General features: G+C 39.7%; 1 protein-coding gene across 4 annotated transcripts in view; it reads right to left on the bottom strand.

Moving 5' to 3' along the window:
- The window catches only part of LOC137334185 (ERC protein 2), a 631,578-nt gene that overhangs the window by 138,165 nt on the left and 466,524 nt on the right, over positions 1-26,889 (bottom strand). For 3 of the 4 annotated variants that reach the window (XM_067998749.1, XM_067998748.1, XM_067998750.1), the window contains one exon: positions 1,323-1,470. The exons of the other annotated variant lie outside the window; for it this stretch is intronic. In XM_067998749.1, coding sequence (XP_067854850.1) covers positions 1,323-1,470 — 148 coding nt within the window. The remainder of the gene's footprint in view (positions 1-1,322; positions 1,471-26,889) is intronic. 4 annotated transcript variants of the gene reach the window in all.

A 26,889-nucleotide genomic window follows, 5' to 3' on the forward strand; every position in this document is an offset into this window, starting at 1 on the left:
AAATGTGAACCCACCTTTCTCCTTCAAATGTTGATAGACCTATGCATTTGCAGAATTTTCTGTTTTTATTCCTGTCAACTGCTAGACTTAAAGCCCCATTATGCTATGATCTGATGTGCAGTACACAAACCTGAGCCCATTCAGAATTAAAAGCAAATATTATATTTCATAGTGTAAATTCCACCAAGTGGGACCCATCACATAATACAGTTAGAGTTCAAAATGTGAATAAATAAATGCTCTGCAACTTTTCAAGAATAAAGTCATTGATTTTCAAATAATATCAACAGCAGCCAAGAGTTACCCAGAATGGAAAGACCCTACACATGGAGTGTTGCTGCTACTAGTGCCAGCAACTCGTATATGTAGGTTGTCTGCAGAAGATCTACTTTGTTGGAATCAGAGCCTAGTTGGAAAACTAGTGTGGTAAATATAATGACAACATTGAACAAGTCAAACTTATGTACATGCAAATCACTTTCATGCTTGGTGGCACATTTTAGTATACTAATTTTGTTTAAAAAGATTGGAATTGACTGTTTATAATTTATTATTCTTACTCTGAGGACGGCAACAACATCTGCTAATAATGCAAGGTCACACTTTTCCACAACACACTACTGTTCCCGTATTCTTCGGTTTTTATCTTATTCTGTAATAATCAGCTCTATATTCATACAATGTTATGCATATCCAATTATTTGAATAAAAACATGCTAGTTTCTCAGCGAGCTCCAAATATCTGAATCCTTAACTGGAATTAGAACAAATTGCAAAAACTACAGGACAACAATTATAATTTTGATCCAAATGAAACTTTTACACGATAGGCAACAGTACCTGCATTAACACACTTTTCTAAATGAAAGAAAGGGAAGTGTTCCTGGATCATTAATTTGTCTCACTTATATCTGACAGGTTCTTTGAAGGTTTGTAGCAAACCTGCATGATCTGAAGAACCTGCATGAATGGTACATTTTCTTTTTACAGCAAAGGAATTTAAAATGTAATTTTGTAAAACATTAGCGAAGTTTTTTTTTTAAAAACAGGACACAGTGAATTTTTTTGCTGTCACTATACAGTTATTTCTCATTTCAACAGGACCATCAAGGCATATTTACTACATATTGATGTGCACTCGAGTAACTGTAGTCATTATATTTTAGGCATTCCGTTTATGTTTTATTTAATAAATTTAATTGTTATGACTTACAGAATCTACTAAAGGACAGTTGGCCATAAAATTGTAGAAGTAAAAGATGTATTTTTATTCTCCTTGTAGAATAATTTAGCATAGCACCAGCAAACACAATGGAACTTGCCTGCTGTTTCAGCTGTTGCACTAGTCGGTCCTTCTCACGTTTCAGAGCTATCACTTCATCTTGTGTCTTTTTCTTTTTAGAGGCAGACAATTCTAATAAGGCGATGTTTGCATCCTTCTCACTGATGGCTGCCAGCAGTGCTTCTTGCCTGCAACAAAAACCACAGCCTGGTCAAGGAATCATCATGATTATCTGACATGTGCAATGAGATTTTATTTCCAGTATATAAATTTCACAAGCTTGCAGGGAAAATCCCTATTACTATTCATATCTCTTCAAAAATGTTCATTTTTGGAGCCAGGGGACAATAATTCATCTACTGATTTCATGATTATTGTCCACAAATGCAGAGCAATATTCCACCCACTTTGCCCCAACAAGGTGCTTCAGCTACAAACTCTGAAGGCCACCCACTATTGCACCAGTGTGGCATTTTTTTTCCTTTTTCCAGCCCCTTCAATGCCAAACTAAGTGTAGTGTTGTGATGTAGGCCCATGCCCACTAGAATCTAGTTTGGCATTGACAGGCCTAAGGAGGTAGCTGTGGGAAATGGTAAAAATGCCACATTGGTGCAGTAGGAAGTGCTCTTCCGAGTATGAGGCTGAAGCACCTTGTTGAGGCAGCGTGGAGAGAGTATTGTATAGCATAGCTAAATGCAGAACATGACCTGGAAGTGTTTGATGTGGACACTGGGTGTCTGAAATCAATTCCCCAGCACTGACATTCCTCATCCCTTACCTTAATGGAATACAATTTTTTTTTAAAAGACAAAATACATTTTCTTAAAGGAACCACTTTCGATTCAATTAGGTACATTTTTCTGGCCATTTCATTCAAATTTTCTCCTAGGTATCTGAGTGATTAGCATTAGCCACATATTACAATACTTCTATAAAAAAAAGTAAAAAATTATTTTCCAAGAAACACATATCTTATTGTATTTCTACATTAGTACATTTTTGCTCTATGCAAAGAAGCATGTTAGCTGTTTCAACTTTAAACCAAGCAGAGTAATCTCCACTGAATCAGAAAGATCAAATTTCATTGAATGATTTACCCTGTACAGATTGCTGCACTACACTGAAGAATAGACTTTTGCCATGAACGATTATGCACTCGTAACAGTCGGTATCCTTCCAGTGGCCAGCAGATAATGTGACTGTGGGATGCTTCATTATTTTCTTTTGGAAAACAAAAACTAGAAAAAAGAATTGGTCTAATTCATGCACTTCTCATTAAGATCTTAAGAGCTTTGTTGGGACCTACAGTGACTTTTTATTAACTGTTAAAATCAAATCTAATTGACGCCATCTTAAATGGTTTCTAATCTAAACAAAGCACACAGCTTATTCAAAACCCTTCCCACATATTTTGTCACTATTACTGGGAACTTAAATAAAAGCACTAAGTTAAGTCCATATGATTGCTTTATTTGCCATACAGGGTTTTCAAGAGCCAGTTAAAAATGGATTTATAGGATTTCAAAGGGGATATGGGCCCTTGGTTCACCTAGTCTACTGTACGTTTAAACATCAGAGGACAAGCACTAGTTTTGTTTATTACACTATATGTGGCTGGGATCTGTCTGGACTCTACAGTACTCTTAAAAATCTGAAAAACATCCATTTACTGTTGACCATCCAAGTAAACTTCAGCTAATACAAATATGAATTGGAAAGCAGCTGCACAACACATTTAGTGCATGCCACCTTCATCTGAAGTGCTCTTCAATTAAAAATATTAGCCTTCCAGAATTTCTTTTCTTAAAAATAAAGGCCATTTTTCACATTTTAATCCATATTGTAACTTTGAAAATAAACAACATTACTGCATTGGAATTCAGCACCACGTTTTTGGTGCAATTATCTGAAGAAAACATCTGGACTTGGCTAGTATATTCAATTAACTATGTCTAGCACAGAATCCTGGCTCTGATTCTGTGCCTAATCGCAACATTAATCATTTCATTCCACTGCCTCAACTTAATATTGCTCTGTCTCCCAATCCTTTCATTCTTAGTTTACCCAAAAAGAATGAACCAGAATAAACAAGCAACTTGAGAATAGTGGAATATAAATCCACAAAATAATGTCTGGAGTTACAGAATATGTACTTAGCTTAAGATGGCTAAAAAACAGAAAAGGTATACTCATGCAAAGCACAATTCTGGGGACAGCTGGCAAATGATAGGGAAAGGATTTTATATTTAATAGGGAAACCCAATACCACATGAAAAATAGATAAGGCGACACATTACCAAAGGGCAAAAATCCACAAAATGTAGCTGCTAAATACTGATAAAAAGGAGTACAGTGTATTATTTTATCAAACTCTAGCCTAAACAGCTGTCAAAGGAATAGTTCTTAAACAAATATGGGCAAAAATGGAAGACAGTGTGTAGAGCACCATCAACTTTTAACAAATGTCAAAATTGCAGTGCCAACAGCTGTCAAAAATAATGAAAAAAGGAGGTTGAAGGGAACCGAAGGAATTTAGATACCACTGACTGTGGGCAAGGGATTGCAAAGAATTGAATATAAACAGAAATTTGCCGTAATTGGCAAATGGTAAGAAAGTAAACTTTTCACAATGGCACAAGTTAAAATCATTTAATACATCTCAAAATGTTTCAATGCCATCAACATTTAAAAAAAAAATTTATAACCAATTTTTCTCTCCTTTTCTGAAAATGTCTCCATATAGATCCATAAACAACAGTCATCCAAGTGGCCATTGTTCATGTGTGAGCTTTCACAGCGAGTGTCAGCGAGCTATTCAACCATTTGGGGGGCATCTTAGCCAAGCCCACTTCTGTTCACACCCAATGTTCACTCAGTGCACTTCCAGCAGAGGTTGCTGAATAGCATTCAGCAAGAACCATGTTTGATTTTCCCCATCCTAACCCCAAAGGTACTGAAGCCAGTTGTTGTGCCTCTACTGATGTCACGGCTGAGAGCTGCTAACTCAACACGGACCACAGATCAAACTTGGGGCCTTTCTGGGTTCTACAGCTCAGCTATTCACGAAAAAGCTTAACAAGCCCACCAGGGTAGCCACCAACAAAATTTAGTCTAGAACCCATAGCTCATGTTCAGCAAAGCTCTTGGCTCTGGAAGAAATGCTGCAGTAAAATTATTTTTTGATATATTCACTGGGGATAAGCAAACAAAATAGGACAAATATTTCACAATGAGACCCAATTTACTTCACAGAGTGGTCTACTTATATCCTACATTAAGGCTTTGATGTACTCAAAAAGAATAGCCACATTTAAATACTCAAGAGTCTGTACCACATTCTTAGGTTTAAGAGTGGTTTGAAAAGAATGACAACTTCTAATAAGAGCAATCTGCGTTCGAGGGAAAAACAGTCCAGGCACACTACACAAGACACTGTTATATCCTGAAGAAAATAGTTCTTCGACTACATCACCGAAACTGGCTTGTGTAAAAAAAAATTGGAGTGCTGTTTATTAAAATCATATGTAAGACATGTGAAAGGGAAACAACAGACATTTCGTCGGCATGCAATGGTAATGAAACAGAGAAATAGAAATCAAAGTACTAAATAAATGGCATGATGGCAAGCATATAAATCCACTGAATTCCATCCAACATGATATTTTACAAGTAAAGTAGCTTGAGTTAATTTATTTTACTGTACTGGGTTCATCTGTATCAGATAGAAGTCTTACTAAGTAGTGCAGCAGTCATTATCAGGACTTGCACGATTTTTTTTTAAAACAGCAGTTTGGAGGTAAATTCTCTGAATGTAGCTGCTGTTATTGTGGAATCTTTGCTCTATATATGAGCTAGCCTCCCCTTTTAGAAGATCAGACTGGAAATGAGTTGAGCTACTGTTTGGAATGAAACATCGAAAAACATGGATAGAAATGTGCTGAGTGAGCTGGAAAAACATGGATGGTGCGACTTACAAAGAACCAGAGGGAACACAGCCATATGATATCCAATGACAGCCAGGGTTTTTTGTACACTATGAACACAGATGCACAGCAAGGCAAGGTCATGCTTTAAAACTGTTCAGAAGTATTTTGCAATCAAATTACACTGCACTTATACGATGCTACCTTTCCAGCTGTGATGATTTTGCCAGACTGTTGAATTATTTGAAATAAAACACACGTCTTTAGTTGCTGCAGGTGAAACTGTGTTTAGTTCCTACCCTATAAATGCACGAATTTACGAACCAATTGGACCCACCCACTAATTACAGGATGATTTTAAGGATTTGTGGACAAATTTTCACAAAATGACAATCATGAGACCACAGGCAAAAGCATTGCTCTAACAATGCTACTTCAAATGTTAATATAAAAAAGGTGGCTGAAAAATCTCAGATCACCCTATTCCGAGCAATGGTGCAATATCAACATAATAATATAATTTACTGTGCAAATTTCATCATGATTGCCATTCTAATTATAACAGAAAAAAAAAAATCAGGAAACACGAACAAGAAAGGTGATGAGGTTCAGTTACCCGGGGAGAATTATTTCCTGAAAAATGGCAGGAATAATGGAATTGTATTGCACAATATTAAGACTACCTGCATGTTAAAACTGTAGTAGCTTTCAAGAATTACTTGATTTGATTAATGATATTGTCCATCCCTAAAACGGTGGCGGTAACAGTCAAGAGTTCTGCTTAACAGCTCAAGCCAATTTGTCTAGGTATATGCCCAACTCACCATTTCAATCATAACTGGAAATGTTTTGCTCCCTTCCTCTTCATTGCTGCCACAATTTTGAATCCACTCAACTAAGCCTTGGCCGGATCGTGGCAATATCTTAAATGACTCAATATTTGCAGGTGATATTGCTCTTGATGAAGCAACTTTGCATGCAAATACTCCTCCGACAACTGTGCGAAATGTCCACAGAGACCAATTGAATAAATAAAGCTCTCAACAGCTCCTTCCGGAAATCATAGCTTGGCTTTTCACAGAAAAGTAATTTGAGACTCATCACTGAAACTTGTATCCATGGTTTCATTACCTCAAGCCTCAACCTCTGCAATGGTCTCCTCGCCAATCTCATGTCACTCTATGCAAATTCCAACTCATCCAAAACTCCACTGTCTGCATTCTGACCTGCAGCCTTTATCCAGTCCTCACCGATCTCCACTGGCTCCCATCCCCCAACCCACCAAATTCAAAAGCCTGCCTTGTGTTTGCAAATCCCTCTATGGCTTTGCTCATCCGATTCTCACCCTTCCTCCAATTCTATGTCTGAGGCCAGGCCTTCAGCCCTCTCACTCTTTCCTTCTTTGATTTTTTCCCTTCCAGTCCTCCTCGCTCAGTGGCAGATCATTCAACTGTCTTAGTCCTACAGTCTATAACCCTCCTTGCACCTCTTTGTCTTCTAATTCTCTATCTGCCTTTAAACATCTCCTCAAAACCTATCTTTTGTCAACTCGAATTCTTCTACTTACTAAATTCGCAATTTCCTATGTAAAGTTTCTTGGGGAATGTTTCATTACTATAGAAATGCAAGTTGTTATTTTTGTTGATTATTTTATCTAAATATCAGCTTACCAATGTCATCTGAAAATGACAACAGATACAAATCTCTTCCTTACGTGATATATTAGAAGCTTGAGATCACCTGGAGATTAAGTTCTATTCGACTTGATGTGAAGATTAACATCTACAAGTATTATTCTTGTTGCCAAAGACTAACGTTGCTCAGAGGCTCAAAACCCACTTGAGCAGTGATGCCACTAGCTGTCCTCAGATTATATTTGGGCTCAGACACACGGATCACACTATAAAGGAGATTTTCTACACTGTCTTGAAGCGTTGTGTCACCTGCCCAAATTCGTCAAGTGCAATGGGCAAATTTTCAAGAAACCTGAGGATGAACTTATATACTTTGTCAAACTACCCACGAGCAGCAGAGTAACACACGATAAACAAACAATATGAAAAGCAGCACAGGAGCTAATTCATTAATTAAATAAAATCTGGAATTAAAATGCTAGCATCAGTAATGGTGGCCATGATTGTCGTAAAAACCCATCTGGTTCACCAATGTTCTTCAGGGAAGGAAACCTGCCATCCTGACCCGGTCTGGCCTACATGTGACTCCAGACCCACAGCAATGTGGTTGATTCTTAATTGCCCTCTGAAATGGTCTAGCAAGCCACTCAGTTGTAAAATCTTGCTAAAAAAGTCATAATAAGAATAAAACCAGATGGACCACCCAGCATCGGACCACTAGGCACTGGACACGACAAAGGCAAACCAAGCCCAGTCGACCCTGCAAAGTCCTCCTCACTAACATCTGCCGAAATTGGGAGAGCTGTCCCACAGACTAGTCAAGCAACAGCCTGACATAGCCATACTCACAGAATCATACCTTTCAGCCAACGTCCCAGACTCTTCCATCACCATCCCTGGGTATGTCCTGTCCCACCGGCAGGACAGACAGACCAGAGGTGGCGGTACAGTGATATACAGTCAGGAGGGATTGGCCCTGGGAGTCCTCAACATTGACACCGGACCCCATGAAATGTCATGGCATCAGGTCAAACATGGGCAAGGAAACCTCCTGCTGATTACCACCTACCGTCCTCCCTCAGCTGATGAATCAGTCCTCCTCCATGTTAAACACCACTTGGAGGAAGCACTGAGGGTAGCAAGGGCACAGAATGTACTCTGGGTGGGGAATTCAATGTCCATCACCAAGAGTGGCTCAGTAGCACCACTACACCGGGCTGGCCGAGTCCTGAAGGACATAGCTGCCAGACTGGGCCTGCGGCAGGCGGTGAGCGAACCAACACGAGGGAAAAACTTACTTGACCTCGTCCTCACCAATCTATCTGTCGCAAATGCATCTGTCCATGACAGTATTGGTAGGAGTGACCACCGCACAGTCCTCGTGGAAACGAAGTCCCGTCTTCGCACTGAGGACACCATCCAACGTGTTGTGTGGCACTATCACCGTGCTAAATGGGATAGATTCAGAACAGATCTAGCAGCTCAAAACTATGCATCCATGAGGCGCTGTGGGCCATTAGCAGCAGCAGAATTGTATTCCAGCACAATCTGTAACCTCATGGCCTGGCATATTCCTCACTCCACCATTACCAACAAGCCAGGGATCAACCCTGGTTCAATGAGGAGTGTAGAAGAGCATGCCAGAAGCAGCACCAGGCGTACCTAAAAATGAGGTGCCAACCTGGTGAAGCTACAACTCAGGACTACATGCATGCTAAACAGAGGAAGCAACATGCTATAGACAGAGCTAAGCGATTCCACAACCAATGGATCAGATCAAAGCTCTGCAGTCCTGCCACCTCCAGTCGTGAATGGTGGTGGACAATTAAACAACTAACGGGAGGAGGAGGCTCTGTAAACATCCCCACTCTCAATGATGGTGGAGCCCAGCACGTGAGTGCAAAAGACAAGGCTGAAGCGTTTGCAACCATTTTCAGCCAGAAGTGCCGAGTGGATGATCCATCTCGGCCTCCTCCCAATGTCCCCACCGTCACAGAAGCCAGTCTTCAGCTAATTTGATTCACTCCACGTGATATCAAGAAACGGCTGAGTGCACTGGATACAGCAAAGGCTATGGGCCCCGACAACATCCGGCTGTAGTGCTGAAGACTTGTGCTCCAGAACTAGCTGCGCCTCTAGCCAAGCTGTTCCAATACAGCTACAACACTGGCATCTACCCGACAATGTGGAAAGTTGCCCAGGTATGTCCTGTCCACAAAAAGCAGGACAAATCCAATCTGGCCAATTACCACCCCATCAGTCTACTCTCAATCATCGGCAAAGTGATGGAAGGTGTCGTCGACAGTGCTATCAAGCAGGACCTACTCACCAATAACCTACTCACCGATGCTCAGTTTGGGTTCCGCCAGGACCACTCGGCTCCAGACCTCATTACAGCCTTGGTCCAAACATGGACAAAAGAGCTGAATTTCAGTGAGGTGAGAGTGACTGCCCTTGACGTCAAGGCAGCATTTGACCAAGTGTGGCACCAAGGAGCCCGAGTAAAATTGAAGTCAATGGGAATCAGGGGGAAAACTCTCCAGTGGCTGGAGTCATACCGAGCACAAAGGAAGATGGTAGTGGTTGTTGGAGGCCAATCATCTCAGCCCCAGGACATTGCTGCAGGAGTTCCTCAGGGCAGTGTCCTAGGCCCAGCCATCTTCAGTTGCTTCATCAATGACCTTCCCTCCATCTTAAGGTCAGAAATGGGGATGTTCGCTGATGATTTCACAGTGTTCAGTTCCATTCGCAACCCCTCAGATAATGAAGCAGTCCGAGCCCGCATGCAGCAAGACCTGGACAACATCCAGGATTGGGCTCATAAGTGGCAGGTAACATTCATGCCAGACAAGTGCCAGGCAACGACCATCTCCATCAAGAGAGAGTCTAACCACCTCCCCTTGACATTCAACGGCTTAACCATCGGCGAATCCCCCATCAACATCCTGGGGGTCACCATTGACCAAAAACTTAACTGGACCAGCCATATAAATACTGTGGCTACAAAAGCAGGTCAGAGGCTGGATATGCTGTGGTGAGTGACTCATCTCCTGACTCCCCAAAGCCTTTCCACCATCTACAAGGCACAAGTCAGGAGTGTGATGGAATACTCTCCACTTGTTTGGATGAGTGCAGCTCCGACAACACTCAAGAAGCTCGACACCATCCAGGACAAAGCAGCCCGCTTGATTGGCACCCCATCCACCACCCCAAACATTCACTCCCTTCACCACCGGCGCACTGTGGCTGCAGTGTGTACCATCCACAGGATGCACTGCAACAACTCGCCAAGGCTTCTTCGACAGCACCTCCCAAACCCGCGACCTCTACCACCTAGAAGGACAAGAGCAGCAGGCACATGGGAACAATACCACCTGCACGTTCCCCTCCAAGTCACACACCATCCCGACTTGGAAATATATCGCCGTTCCTTCATTGTCGCTGGGTCAAAATCCTGGAACTCCCTTCCTAACAGCACTGTGGGAGAACCTTCACCACACGGACTCCAGCGGTTCAAGGCGGCGGCTCACCACCACCTTCTCAAGGGCAATTAGGGATGGGCAATAAATGCTGGCCTCGCCAGTGATGCCCACATCCCATGAACGAGTAAAAAAAAAGCAGATGTGTACTCTTCCATTAAAGGTAACTCAAGGACAATCAGTGGCAATATTCAAAGTTGTGGAGGCATTATGTGACTGTCTACAACACTGTCAAAGGATGCTGTAACATTTTTCCATTACTGCAGCATCAAAAAGTGACAGGGCATACTGGCGACAAAAAAAAATACTTTATTTGCTAGTCAATATCCAATGCAATGTTGATAGCAAATCAAGTGATACAGGCCAGCCAACTGTGGGTTATAAAAATAAAAGTTCATTCATCATATTGGACATATCGCTCATACTTAACATGGCTCAGCAACAAGTATTCTGCAAATCATCAACATTCTTATGTTCTTTCCTCTTGCTGTTCTTTTATCGTGTGTCATTTTCTTCTTTTGCCAGTATTCAGTTTTCCCTCAATCTTTCATGAATTTTCATTTCACTTGAGTTCTCACTGGCATTCAATTTCTTTCACTTCCTATTCATCAAGGTAGCGTGATAGAAACAACAGGGGAATACAAAAGGAAACCAGAGACACTGAAAAATACAAACAGGGGAAAAAAACAAGACAAGTGAGGGGAATAATCAAGAAAACATAAAGCTGTGGTCAGGAACAGTGAGGAGAGGGGCTGAGAAAACAGAGAGAAGTCAGAGCAAAATGCAGGGCTAGGGGAGAATCAATGGAGAGCAAAGAAACCCAAAGAAAGCAGGTATGAAAGAATGATACAGACTATCGACACTGAGCACATCAAACATATATAGTAATGAAAATGGGAACTTAACACAAAGTGAAATTAAATAACCATTGTTGAAATTCTCAGTTTATGAGCTTTCATACTAAGTACAAGACTTTATTTGTACTGTATGAACAACTACTAGTCTATATCTGGCAAATGAATCAGTCACCTTAATGAGAATAGCTCAGTTTAAGTATCTGAGGCACACATCAATAGGACAAAGCTTCAAAGATTAAAAATACATATTTATGGTGAGTTATATGCTGTGGACTCATGTCACCAAGGACCAGGTTGAGGAAATCCAAACACTTAGGGGGCGATTTTAACCCTGCTCGCCTGGAGTAAAAAGGACGGGTTAGCAGTTAAAATCGACCGAGTGACTTACCTACAGATGTCCTGCCAAGATCCCACTATCTTCCATTTTAACCTGCTCTTCTCAGCAGGCAGCATAGGGTCCCACCTGAAGCTGGTGGGATCTTTCTCTAAATATGCAGATGTCATCAGGCTACAACCCCAATTTTATCTCTGGTCTGAGAGAATAAGCCCCTGCAACTTCCCCGCCAGTGAAGACAGTGAGAAGAGGGTTGGGACCAGTTGGGGTCATTTTTTTTCTAACGTTCCTTCTGAGGCCAGAGCAGAAATGCGCTATCAGGCCACACAAGGAAAGGGGCCTTCCCTGCCTCGGGCTTCCCCCTTCCACACCCTCCCAAAAAAACCCTCAACACGGCTAATCTCATTGCCATTGAGCCTCCCTTTGGTGCTGCCTGCCAGCCAGCTGCCACTTTCCACCCATTTTCGGCAGGCATTCATGCAAATAATGCCCTAGAGTTAAAATCCCCTGGGCCTCATGCTGTCAACATCAGGCACATTTGCCACTCATCCTACCCCCAGTTAAAATTCCCCCTTCGGGATCATTAGAACTGGCAGACAGGAAAGGAGTCAAACCCAAATTCACAAACTAAGACTTCTTAAAAATCAAAGATTACTTAAACAATAATTAGAAATACTCAGTTATGTATTCATTGAAAAGTCTGACAAAATTGTTGAGACATACAGATGTAAGAAATTTTAGTACTCATGCTCCAGCTTTCAGCATTTTAAAACAGTTTTGCAGATGTCAGTGACCATGTTAAATTTCAGAAACAAGACCTGGTTAACATACTGATTCTAGAACAGCAGCATGTTTTAAGAGGAGTTAGATACAAGTGCCTTGCATAGCTTGTTATGCCTATGATGTTAAAAGAGTGTAGGTATCAGAAAAATGAGTATACAGTGACATACTTAGGCTCAATTATATGAAACTGCCAGGCCAAGACTGGTAGCTGGATTGTGCGAAAAGCTGCTGGCAATATCCAAGTTGTAATGTGGCCTGCGACTCACTCTGTCAACAGAAGAAAGCTCCGTGCGTAAGAGTTTACACATATGTACAGTGCTCTGTTCCCCCATGGCTATTATTTTATATGTTAGGAGAAAGCGGTGGGAGCATCTGTTTTCTTATAACATTAAAAAAGACTTAATTCTAAGTTTAAAAAGTGCTCAGGAAATCTATTCAGACTATCTGAATACTTTTGAAACTGGATGGAGCATGACACCTATCCTATGCGCAATGGTTTGAGATGATCTCATGCAGGTGGGCTCACACAGCTTGGGATTGGTGTACTACAGACCTAACTCCCAAGTTATACTGCCACTTTTTTGTCAGCGTGCACCTAAAATTGCTTTCCAAACTCAATTTTCACATCAAGTGGCTGTGCTTTGATTATTTCTTGCTGTTCAATATATGATTCTTTTCTGATAATGTTACAGTATGACACTATTATTTTCCCGCCCCCCCAATATTCTCATCCCAATCAACTATCAAGATCTTAATGCAAGTTGATTCTGTCCAGAGTGCAAAGAGAATCGGAATACCAGTAAGCGTCAGAAATATTTACTTCATCCTGATTTGCAACAATTATATTCTGCAGGAGCAATATATTCAGAGGCATTACTGCTATTGAGGAACTTTGACTGCTTGTCTGATGCGGCAATAGTATCTTCAGCCCAGCGGGAGACGCTGTTGATTTCAGGTGACTTGTTCTCGTATTATATAAATGAAATCCAACCACAACAAGACTTTTAAACTTTAGTGCTGCTTAACTTACACACATTTAAGCATGAATAAAATGCACTATATGCATTAAACTACATAGTGGATCCGCGGATATCAATTATTTTCATTATCTATCTGGGGTGAGGGGTGTGGTGGTCCCCTCCATTATGGCAGATAATTGAGGTGCCACTGTAATTCATTCCAACTTTTGACCCTCTTTATACTTTATTTGTTCAATCAGACAAAGTAGTAATAGCTGTTGAAAATTCTGCCCAAGGGGCAACACAATCAAAATCATCACAAAGCTGTAATCATTGAAAACAGTAACTTACAGCAATTTTAAAATGATTCATGCCTGAAAGTTTTTCTCAGTTTAACCATGATAGTGCCACTTCATGCTTGTCAATTTTTTAACTGCAAAACTGAAAGCGACAGCAATAGGAACCCCGGCACCCTGGCTGAATCCTGCTAAATGTTTGGCTCGTTTGCAGAATATTTTATGCTTGGATCAGGGTTTCTGTAAACTGCAGATAAAACAGCTAACTTTCAGATCTTTGTACTACAGCCCATTAGTCATCTGTCATGCAATTTAATCTAAACAAAGCAAACAATAAAAACTTAACAAAAAACTATATTCTACACAAAAGTGATTTAAGACTTCTAAAATGTGCTGTTGCTTCCAAGTGAAATTTGACATTGGACAAACCATACTTGGGTTGCATATCTTTAGAAAATGGATAATTTCATAAATGAGTTTAATGCAGTGAAAGTAAACAAATTGCAATCTGGTACTTGGCACTTCAATGTTGGGATCACGCATGTATTCGCACAAAGACATCTGTTCTACTTTCCTTGATTAGTGTGTTTGCTGCGCATAACTAGAAAGGAATTCTTAGGCTGTATTTTTACAACTGGCATTTTAACAAATCCTGCAAGATTAAAAAAAAACGATACGACTTTCATCACATAGTACACAAGGTCATGAGCAGACCTGCTCCATGGAGGGGACGAGCAGGTTGACAAACTATTCCAAGGCCTCTTGCCAATGTTTTGGGCTGCTGAGTGCTGTACAACCAATGCTCAGGGTGACTCACCATTTAACCGAGGAATGTACTGAGGCACAGCTCAGAACAAAGTTTATTCACTGGGGAATGATCAATACAAATCCACACTATTGATCTATTATTTTCCTAACCGTTAAGACTATTTTACACAATATATTACATTTGATGAAAGAGGAACAGCTATACAAGACATTCTTGATATGATCACAAATGTTGAAGAATTTAAGATGTGTCACAGTCAGTCAGCGTCAACAAAGAAAAATAAAACTTAATTGAGTACCAGTTATACATGAAGGTAAGATTATAGCATAGACTCCTAAATTACAAATCAGTGTGTGCTATCAAATTCATTTCAAGATGAATAAATATGATAACTGATTGAGTCTTTTAATTAAAAGAGAAAACTGCATTTTAGTTTTTATACTTTGTGTGGCAATGGTAATAGTGAAAATCTTTTAAATTTTCAACAATCTCAAAAATCAAACTTAACAGATAAAGTTAAACTAATTAGATCTGTTCAACTCCGGTTAATTCAGTTATAATAGTCTCCCACGATAAATCAAAATCTAGCTTATCTTTACAGTGCATCAATGGTACAAGCAAGAGAATGACTAATTTAGCTTCCATGAATAGTATCTTACAAAAATGTTTAAAAAGTCTCACTTCTGCAAAATCCTTAACTTACATCTACACCTTTTACAAATTGCTGTGTAACAGAAATGAGCCCGATCTTATGCCTGTTCTTCAGGTGTAGTACAATGTTATCGATAGGTTTCAAAATCCAGTACCATCTTTGGTTGAAAAGTGTTTGTTGCATTTTGCCAACAACTGAAAGACAGAACTGTCCCAGGAGACAAAATAAACAAAAACTTTTGAACCATTTATAGCAGCAAACACAAGCTGAATTAATCCACAAGCCAACTCCCATTTGCCAAATATAAATGGTACTTCTTTTTTTAAAAAACGATTCAATTTTTCAGACATTGGCGTTTCAGGTCATGGATGAAGCACTGCAATCAATACAACCAAAATTCATTGCCTGCAGACCAAAATTAACATTTTATCAGCGAAATGAAATGTACCGGAAAGTTATTTCAGAGTATCTATTCTTGCCACATGGGAATACAATAAAGTGAATAAAAAAAATAAAGCAGCTTGTTTGATGGCGTGAATGCTTTCTATATTTGTCTGCATTGGTTGACTTACTAGCATGTTATTTTGTTGCTGTATGGTGTTAAGAATTGCAATGTAGCAATTTTCCTTGAGGTAGCTGACACTGCCTTTTGGAACTTAGAACAGAAGATCCCCAGGCCAGTGTCAACATCTGCAGGGGATTCCGCCACACAGAAATGTTTGAAAAAGGAAAAGCGGCCTAATCATGGCCATCAAAAGAAATTAAGGATAGTATTGGATCCAAAGAGGAGTCATATAAAGTTGTCAGAAAAAGTAGCAAGCTGAGCATTGGGAGCAGTTTAGAATTCAGCAAAAAAGGACCAAGAGATTGATTAAGAGGGGAAAAATAGAGTATGAGAGTAAACTTGCAAGGAGCATAAAAGTGGAATGTAAAAGCTTCTACAAGTATGTAAAAAGAAAAAAGATTGGGAGAAATGGGAGAATTTATAATGGGGAACAGGGAAATGGCAGAGCAATTAAACAAATACTTTGGTTCTGTCTTCACCGAAGAGGACACAAATAACTTCCCAGAAATGCTAGGGAACCAAGGGACTAGTGAGAAGGAGGAATTAAAGGAAATTAGTATTAGTAAAAAAAAGTGCTGGAGAAATTAATGGGACTGAAAGCCGATAAATCCCCAGGGCCTGACAAGGGATGGGCAATAAATGCCGGCCTCGCCAGCGACGCCCACATCCCATGAACGAATAAATAAAAAAAAAATCTGCATCCCAGAGTACTAAAAGAGGTAACCATCGAAATAGTGGATGCATTAGTTGTCATCTTTCAAAATTCTATAGATTATGGAACAGTTCCTGCAGATTGGAGGGTGGCAAATATAACCGCACTATTTAAAAAAGGAGTGAGAGAGAAAACAGGGAACTACAGACCAGTTAGCCTAACATCAGTAGTAGGGAAAATGCTAGAGTCTAATATAAAGGACGTGATAACAGCACACTTAGAAAATATCAGCGGGATTAGACAAAGTCAACATGGATTTATGAAAGGGAAATCATGTTTGACAAGCCTACTGGGGTTTTTTGAGGATGTAACTGGTAGAATAGATAAGGGAGAACCAGTGGATGTGGTTTATTTGGATTTTCAGAAGGCCTTTGATAAAGTCCCACATAAGAGGATAGTGTGCAAAATTAAAGCACATGGGATTGGGGGTAATATACTGGCATGGATTGAAAATTGGTTAACAGACAGGAAACAGGGAGCAGGAATAAATGGGTCTTTTTCGGGGTGGCAGACAGTGACTAGTGGGGTACCGCAGGAATCAGTGCTTGGGCCCCAGCTATTCACAATATATATCAATGAATTGGATGAGGGAACCAAATGTAATATTTCCAAGTTTGCTGACGACACAAAACTAGGTGGGATCGTGAGATGTGAGGAGGATGCAAAGAGGCTTCAAGGCGATTTAGACAAGTTGAGTGAGTGGGCAAATACATGGCAGATGCAGTATAATGTGGATAAATGTGCAGTTATCCACTTCGGAAGGAAAAACAGAAAGGCAGAGTATTATTTAAATGGTGATAGATTGGGAAATGTTGATGTACAAAGGGACCTGGATGTCCTTGTACGCCAGTCACTGAAAGCAAACATGCAGGTGCAGCAAGCAGTTAGGAAGGCAAATGGTATGTTGGCCTTCATTGCAAGAGGATTTGAGTACAGGAGCAAGGATGTCTTACTGCAGTTATGCAGGGCCTTGGTGAGACCACACCTGGAGTATTGTGTGCAGTTTTGGTCTCCTTACCTAAGAAAGGATATACTTGCCATAGAGGGAGTGCAACGAAGGTGCACCAGACTGATTCGTGGGATGGTAGGACTGTTGTATGGAGAGATTGGGTCGACTCGGCCTGTAGTCACTCGAGTTTAGAAGAATGAGAGGGGATCTCGTTGAAACATATAAAATTCTGACAGGGCGAGACAGACTGGATGTTTCCCCTGACTGGGGGGTCCAGAACGAGGGGTCACAGTCTCAGGATACAGGGTAGGACATTTAGGACTGAGATGAGGAGAAATTTCTTCACTCAGAGGGTGGTCAACCTGTGGAATTCTCTACCGCAGAAAGCTGTGGAGGCTAAGTCACTGAATATATTTAAGAAGGAGCTAGATAGATTTCTAGACACAAAAGGCATCAAGGGGTATGGGGAGAGAGCGGGAATATGGTATTGAGATAGAGGTTCAGCCATGATCATATTGAATGGCGGAGAAGGCTCGAAGGGACAAATGGCCTATTCCTGCTCCTATTCTCTATGTTTCTATGTTTATGGAACAATTGAATTCATGATACTGACTTTAGCAGGGATTTTGAGTTACCAGGTATGACGTGTGTTTTCTTTCTAAACCATTATCACATATACTTGTAAAAGGTACAGCTTACCCAACTGTTCAATAATACAAATGAAATAGCATCTCTGCTCATTTTTTTTAAACAAAGTTTTCATGCAATCACATCCAAATATTAATCTATCATACAACAATAGACATCTGATGCAAAGCACTGAAAAAAGAACAGTTGAAATCAATACTATCAACTATTTCAGCCTGTTCAATCCCTGTGTGGTATAAACAGAATATACACTGGAGACCTCTGAATACTAAATTTGTTCAACTAGCAATTATGACCCCAGCACACTTGACAGTTTACAGGATTAATTCCAACTCCCAAAGGCCTCCATAATGCATTCTGTTCATATGGAATACATTTAATAATGGCTGATGAATTAAAAGAGACATTCAGTACTGGTTTCTTTTGAGCAGGCAAAGTGAATATATGAAATAAATTAAATAAAAAATCAAGGTGCCTAGCTTTAATCCTCATTTCTTTGGGACAAAGTAATGTTGACTTAAGTTTGCCGGGCTAATGCTGTTTTAAGGTATACTAACAATAGCCAATATCCTTCATGTTTATTTCTTAAAAAAAGTTTCAAGATCACTTTCATTTAATGCTCCAATAACTAATTCCAGTTCTCAATTCAGTCCTTTAAAGCCTAAATTAAGAATGCAAAACACATGCAAGATCCAGACCACTCCACTTGGACGCAGGAAACTTTTGTGAAGCAATAGAAAGATGTCTCATTACCACTGCCATGCACTACATCAAATCTCAGAGGTAATTAGTGCTATTATGAAATACAAATGAGATAAAGAAACCTCTCTGTCACCTAACGTCTGTAAGACTTTGATACTTATAAAAACATAATGTAAATTCATAAAGTTTAAAAACCTGAATGGAATAGGCCCTTCTGTCCATTTGTTTTCATATCCAGCAAACGGTCATTAAACTATTACCTAGATTTGTTCAAATGAGAAACTTGCTTTTTCAGTTTACCCAAATTATTGTATTATATTATTGATACTGTGGATTTTTTCAAAGAAGATTTTATCATTTATTAAGTGTGAACTATTTACTTTTCAAACTGAAAAGCACATCAACTGAAACGCTCTCTCTTATAAATGCCCAAATAATTGATAAAATATTGCAAATTTCTATTTTCAATATACTGCAAGATACCCTGGAGTGGAATTCTGAAATCTTTCCTCTTTTTAACTGTAAAATGCAATGATCCCACAATGACTTTTGCATGAAAGGTTTTAGTTATGTACTATGACTCTCTGAAGGATGGGAAATACATTCAAGTATTGCATTTCTAATGTGTTTAGATTCTGTACATATCTTGACCACTTTTAGACTTTGTTCCAGTTTGTTACCTTGGTCCATTTTAATGAAAAATTGTTTGTTAAGGTGCTAACTAAAGTCTTTTACAACAAAACACTCAATGAGTTCCATGCTTCTAACTTATGGAGAAATGCCAATTGGCACAATCATAAGTGGCCCATTCTTCTTGATTCAGCTATCAGCATTAGTCTCTGGGATATATCTCCAACAGACTGAAAAATACTTTAACGTTTCTTCTTTTGTCAGGAAAACCATGCACAAGTTGCAGTCTAATTTATTAACTGCAGTGTATCCATGACAAGTAGCATCAAAAAAGAGAAAAATGCATTCTGTAGTGGATATAACATGATTTATTAGTTGGAAATATTCCAAACATATTTTTTAATCTTTAGTTTCTTCTTATTCAAAAGCTTGGCTTGCCATAGAGAATTCAATTCCATGTACAGAAAACATACAATGGAAACTGTGCATGGTTTATGTTTATTCTCCAGTATGACCCATATCTCAGGAAATGAGAAGTTTAGAATAGTTAAAGCTGGTACTCATGTCATCTTAAAAGCAAATGCATATCTATAAAATGAAAACCTAAGTGAAGAAACAAACTAATAATGTGCAATGCAGATTCAGCAAGCTAAATGTAGATGTGAGAACAACCATGATTAGAAGCACTGCAAGTTGCAGGTTAATGGAGGCGAGGTGCTAATTCACATTACCAATACATTGGAGCAATTTTATCTGACCCAGACATCAAATATTACTTTAACCTTTCATAAAGAACAAAGTATATGCTGGATTTTGTCCAAACAAAAACTGCAGCCCAATTTCTCCCAAACAGTGGCGATCAAATAAAGCCCATGAGGTTCAATGAAGCTGTTTCTAATATGTTGACTCTAAAGGCCAAGCAAAGTTGCTCTGTCACAAGCATAGTTAACTGAGTGATGTGACTACTATAATAAATGTGTGTGTGTGGTAACCTCCAAAGAACACATTTGGTTTAACTTTATTTTATTTAGAGTATCAGCTTTATCCAGAGTACTTAAGTTCGTTTTAAAGAGGAAACGAGATTGCTGCTGTAACAAATTTGCAGCTGCAGATAATAAACAAAGAAAAAAACAGGTAGACAGAGATAGAGATAACAAATGGTGCAAAGGAAAAAAAACAGCCTAGTGTCTTGGTCTTGCAAACAATTTCATTTAAAACATGAGACACTGTAGTGCTGAAAAATGTCTCCATCCCTTAGATATAGAAGTTCAAATGCAGAGTCAGCCAGAATTGACTGAACTTGGGTTGCTGGAGCAAGGATTAGCCAAAACTAATTGTGTTATTCGCTTGCTGGCACTTAGTAAAATTAGGACCAAACAGTTGTTCTGCTTACAACTGCACCCTGCCGTTAGGTTGTCTAATATAGAACCACCCTCCAAGAATAAAAGGAAAAAATGTCTCCTTTCTCTCCTAATTTTTTAATGAAATATTTTTTTCAGATGGAGTAGCATATAATGTTAAACCACTAACAACAACTTCTTGCATTTACATTGTACTTTTAACACAAAAACATCCCAAAGCAGATAAGCATGAGGAAAATGGACACAGAGGTGATAAGGGAGAGAAGAGGTGAAGAGGTGACCAAAAGCTTAGCCAAAGAGATGGGTTTAGCAGAAGCTTTCAAAGGAGGAGAGCTGAAGGAGAGATTTGGGGAGGGAATTCGAAAGTAGGACCCAGGTGGCTGAAGGTTCTGCATCAATGGTAGGGTGGGGGGGGGTTACAAAAAAGATAAGTCAGGGGAATGAAATGTTCAATAGGGGACGCAGGGCTGGAGGAGATTGTAGAAATAGGGTGAGATGAAGCTATGAATGGATTTAAAGATGACGACTTTAAAGTTAATCCTTTGGGCCATCGGGAACCAACATAGGTCAGCAAGGTCATGGGTGATGGGGAGTAGGACTTGTGCAGAATAGGATACATGCAGCAGAGTTTTGGAAAAGTTGGAGTTTATGGAGGGTGGAGGCCACTAAGGAGAACATTAGAGTCATTGAGTCCATGTGTTTCTCAGGAGCTGAGGTAGGGCAGAGGCAGGTGAGGTTGCATGTCCCCACGTACCATGGGGTGATGGATTCCATTCTCAAAAATATTAACTTTTTAAGTCCAATTTCAAAATGTGGTAAAGTTTTATATCATGTTGTTTATCCCAATCTCATCTACAATCAAATTAATGCAACCTGGAAATTAAAATACTACTAATTTTATTTAGGTGAGTATGAAAAATTACAGCAACAAGTTACTGAAGGTCAGGGAGTAAGGTGAAATTAGACTTCCCAAGATCTATTACAGTTGAATGGAACTAATTGGAAATTATAATTCAGACTTCAGGTAGAATATGTTCCAAAAAATCTGAACGCTCTCACTATCAACTTACTCTTTCTGTTCAATCCACAAGATGAAATACAGTTGATTTCATTAAATTGATGCAAGTATAACCTTAAGTTACTTGCAATTTAGGGACTTCATTTAATATTTAAAAAAAACACTGAAAGCATGCAATAGCCTAGCCAACGTAACATTTTGAGTCAAACTTTGAGGATGGTAACATACTTATTTGAAGAATTTCCCAGCAACATGAATTTTGGTCATGTTGGGAAATCAGGGATAATTACAATATCTTTTTGGAATTGGGAATGGCACAATCCAGGGTTTGAGGAATGAGTGGCTGTATGTATAGCAACAATAATGCTGTCTTGAGTTTATTCTGTCTCCTACTCAACCACCATCACTAATCCCAGTCTCTTGTCCGCACTTAGCTTTAGAAGTGCCAGTCTCCAAGACGAACAGGTCTCTTTTGTTTGTGACCTCTATTGTTTGATCTACTTTTCAGAAAACAAGTAACCTTCAGCCAACTCAGCCATCTGCTTTTCAGGCTACATTTTAGTACTTTAATGGTGGGACATGTAAGCTTTAATTAGAGAGGCATACTTCCTTTTGTTTTCGTCAACAGTTTTCTCCACCACATTCTTCCATCATCTTCAGAAAACACTGACTTTTTGCTGAGATGCCTTTTCTTGGGTGCTGGAAACTTTCTGGTACTAATACAACAACTTACATTTATATAGCACCTTTAACATAGCAAAGCATCCTCAGGCACTTGACAGAGGCGTGAGAAAACAGACATCGAATCAAAGGAGAGAGCTGACAAGTGTCAGCTTGGCTTAGTTGTTAGTATTCTCGCCTCTGAGTCAGAAGGTTGTGTATTCAAGCCCCACTCCAAGATTTGAGCATATAATCTAGACTGACACTTCAGCGCAGTATTCTGAGAGTGCTGCATTGTTCCTGAAATGCTGTCTTTCGAATGAGACATTACCCTGAGGCCCTATCCACCTGCTCAGACTGATGGGAAAAGATTCCATGGCACAATTTTAAAAAGAGCTGCAAGTTGTCTTGTTGTCCTGGCCAAAATTTCTCCCTTAGCCAAGACCACCAAAAAAAACCCCAAATTAATTTCCATTCACGTACTTTACTTTTAGTGGGACCTTGCTTTGCACAATTGGCTATTATGTTACCTTACATACCAAGTGACTTCATTTCAAAGTAATTAACTGGTTGGGAAGTGCTTTGAAATGTCATGAGGAAGTAATAAGGTATTATGTAAATACAAGTTCTTTCTTTCTTACGTTGCCCAAATGGAGATTATTCAGATGTGAACTTCAATAGTAAGCCTGATTCTATCCTCATCTGACATTGACACACATTCACTTCCAACAACAGTTGCTAGATAGCAATCAAGAGCAGGATCCCTGGCCAATTCTCCCCTCCAATACCCAAGAGCACTGAAGCCAATTAAAGCATACAACTGCCACCTCAGCTGAAATCAGCTATCTCAGCAAAGGCCAGAAATCAACCCTGGGATCCTCCCAGTCTGTATGGCTTAGCTGCTCACTGGATAAATTCAGGGAACCATTGTGGAATCCTGAGACAAATTTCCATGAGGGGAATACCATCTGCAACAAGAAAAAAGGTCGTAATTCCCACATCTGGAAGAAACAGTCCAACAGATGCGCTGGAAGGCAATATCACAAATTAAGTCTGAAGTACAATTAGGCTAGTGGTGTGCAACAAATATGCTGTAGAAATGTAAAGTATCTAGGAGGATGCTTGCATGACATGCAAGAAAATTGTGTTGCTCAAGCAGAAGAATACTGAGCTCGAGGACTTGCTGGCTACAGTCCTCAACGTATGTGGGGAGGATAGGTTTCTGGAAGACATTCCAGAAAGTGGTCACTCCACACAGATGAAATTAGAGAAGCATTCTAGATTCTGACGACCCACAGGAAGAGGAGGCAAAGACAGGAGGAACCAGCACAGGAAAAGCATATAATTCTTGACACATATGATAATATTGAGGAACAGGGAAAGGTAATCAAGAGCAAGACCACAGCATAGCAAGGGGTTACCCATGGTAAAGAGAGAGATACTAACCATGGGAATAGTAGCTGTGGAGGATTTGATAATTGGAGGATAGACAGCCTTGCACCTGTGACTGGTAGCCTTGAATGGTTGATTTTCTCACAGGTGCAAGATAAGGGACATAAAAAGCAGGTGGAAAAACTTCTAAAAAGGAAGAGAAACCATGCAGAAGTTGGCGGTTAAATAGGAACCAATGACACAGAAAACAAATAGGATGGAGATTGTGCACAGAGGGCTTGACAAGTTAGTTTGTAGACCAAAGTGCAAGGCCTCAAGTATAGTAATCTCAGGATTACTGCTGGTGTCATCTGCTGAATGAGTTAGGGAAAAGCAGATTAAACATGTCAACATGTGGCTATAAAAATGGTGTAGAAGGATCCGGTTCAGATATCTAGGATGTTAAGACATGTTCTGGGGCAGGGAGAAGCTGTACAGATGGGATGGGTTTCACCCAAGTCACAGGCTGGTGGAATGGGCGGACTCGTGGCATAAGAAATTCAATGCAGAAAAGTGTGAAGTGATACATTTCAGTAGGAAGAACGAGGAGAGGCAATATAAACTAAAGGGTACAATTCTAAAAGGGGTGCAGGAACAGAGTGATCTGGGGGTATATGTGCACAAATCGTTGAAGGTGGCAGGGCAGATTGAGAAAGTGGTTAAGAAAGCATACGGGATCCTGGGCTTTATAAATAGAGGCATAGAGTACAAAAGCAAGGTGGTTATGATGAACCTTTATAAAACACTGGTTCGGCCACAACTGGAGTACTGTGTCCAATTCTGGGCACCGCACTTTAGGAAGAATGTGAAGGCCTTAGAGAGGGTGCAGAGAGATTTACTAGAATGATTCCAGGGATGAGACTTCAGTTCTGTGTATAGACTGGAGAAGCTGGGGTTGTTCTCCTTACAGCAGAGAAGGTTGAGAGGAGATTTGATAGAGGTATTCAATATCATGAAGGGTCTAAACAAATTAGATAGAGAGAAACTGTTCCCATTGGCAGAAGGGTCAAGAACCAGAGGATGTAGGTTTAAGGTGATTGGCAAAAGAACCAAAGGTGACATGAGGAAAAACTTTTTTTTTAAAAACACAGCGAGTGGTTGTGATCTGGAATACACTGTCTGAGGGGGTGGTGGAGGCAGATTCAATCGTGGCTTTCAAAAGGGAATTGGATAAGTACTTGAAGGGAAAAAAATTGCAGGACTACAGGGATAGGGCCAAGGAGTGGGACTATCTGGATTGCTCTGGCAAAGAGCTGGCATGGACTCAATGAGCTGAATGACCTCCTTCTATGTTGTAACCATTCTATGATAAGTCAGACCAGTCCCAATATCCTAGCAATGGGATAGGGTTTACACTAATATGGCAGAAGGGAGGGGTAATCTGCACAAATCTAGAAAGAAGGAAAACAATGGGTGATGACAGTAAAAAAGATACAGAAGTTACATATTATGTACCAGAGAAGAGGTTGATAGATGACATTGATAGAACAGCCAAGTGTGGGGAGTGTAAGGATATGGGCACATAGGGAAATACTGACAAAACAAAAACATAGCAGCCAAGACAGTGGGATAATTGTATTCCTTAAAGTTTATATATATATATACACCTCGCAAATTACTTTGTAGTGACAGAAAAGTGGGATACCTTTTATGTGAAAAAGAAATTAATTACAACAGAGATAGACCTTTCTGGTCCAGATGCAGATAAGATGGAAACCCTATGGTTAAGGATGGGAGACATGAACTAACTATGGATATCTGCTATGGTCAGCAGGAGGGTTTGGACTAAGACAAATATTGTTAAATAAGGGAGCATGTCCAGGAACAGATGCAGTTTTTATGGGTGACTTCAGCTTATCAGGGAGAAATTGTGAAGCCTATATAGGATGCAATAGGAGCAAAGACATGATCCTGGACACAATATTGGATTGTTAGATGGAACAAGTAGTCCCGGCCCCTAGTAAACAGAGGAACTGATTTTGAGAATCAGGATGTAGTCGAGCAAGTCAGTCAGAGAACATCTTCTCAATAGCAACCACAAGTGAGTTTAGTAAACCGAAAATTTCAGAAGATCCATTCTCAATTTATAAAGCAACTGTTTTTTCTCCCCAGGTGCAATTCCCGAGTCCCTACACCATCAGTTGTGAACAACAGGGCCGGGAATTCACTCTAAACCATGTTCTAGGAGTTACATCTGGAGATGGCTCTCACTTTGAATTTCCCTACTTCTCTGGAGTGTGCTTGCTTTCTGCTCACTTCCCTGTAGTGATGGGGTTGAGATCAAGAATGAAGTAAAGTGGGGGAATTAAACAATAAGCCTAAATCCTATCACTTCATACAGCTTTTCAAATATAACAACTTCCAAGTTTTTAAATGCAGATTCCATAAGCAAAAAAAATCATGTTGTAGTAATTATTTTCTGATTTATTAATTGCATATTTTATTGAGGCACCACTAAAGACTGTGTTACAAATGGATTACCCTTTGAAAACTATAAATGGATCACAGGCTATTTGCTCTTTTAAAAAATAACACATCTTGCACAAAAAATGTGTGCACCTTGCCACAAAATAATTGATAGTTTCTAACCAAACACATACCTTTAAGCAACAAAAGATCCAGAACTCATTTCCAGCCCTAGAAACCACAATTCAGGAACTTATTGCAAAAGTTAAAGAGCCAGATCTATGTGAGCATTAGGTCTGTTTACATTTATACGGTACCAGTAAAAAATAAATAACATCAAAGGAGAACATTATTACTTTTTGCTGATACTGGTCTCAAATGTGACTGTCTGTGTTTCAAATATAAAAGTAAAGCAGATGAAGCAACACTTAACACAGTTCAAAATTATTAGTTTAAAAAAAACATTAACACTTTAAAAAAAAAGTTCACCACTGCATCTGTTACTTAAGAGGATGTGAAGAGAAGAGTCTGGGTTTTAAACTGCCTAGAGGCTACAAGTGTGTGTCTTTGTTGTTAGTGCCAATTATGGCATGCCTGGTTTATTTGATACCACAGTTCCATGGATGGAAGAGTTTGTGGCTGTGAAAAACAAAGTAGCAGGAAGGGTTTTTTTTATAAAATAAAAAGCCATAGCAATTTTGGTCCTTTTATCCTCAGACACACAAGAGGTAAAAATAACTTTCCCATCCTGTTTTAAACCTTTTGGCAGATTTAGTAACACGTCGCCAAATATCATTTCAGTGTCAGTACCAAAGAAATCGAATAGTCACAAGGAAATT

Source organism: Heptranchias perlo, chromosome 17 (genome assembly GCF_035084215.1).
Source record: "Heptranchias perlo isolate sHepPer1 chromosome 17, sHepPer1.hap1, whole genome shotgun sequence".
NCBI lineage: Eukaryota > Metazoa > Chordata > Chondrichthyes > Hexanchiformes > Hexanchidae > Heptranchias > Heptranchias perlo.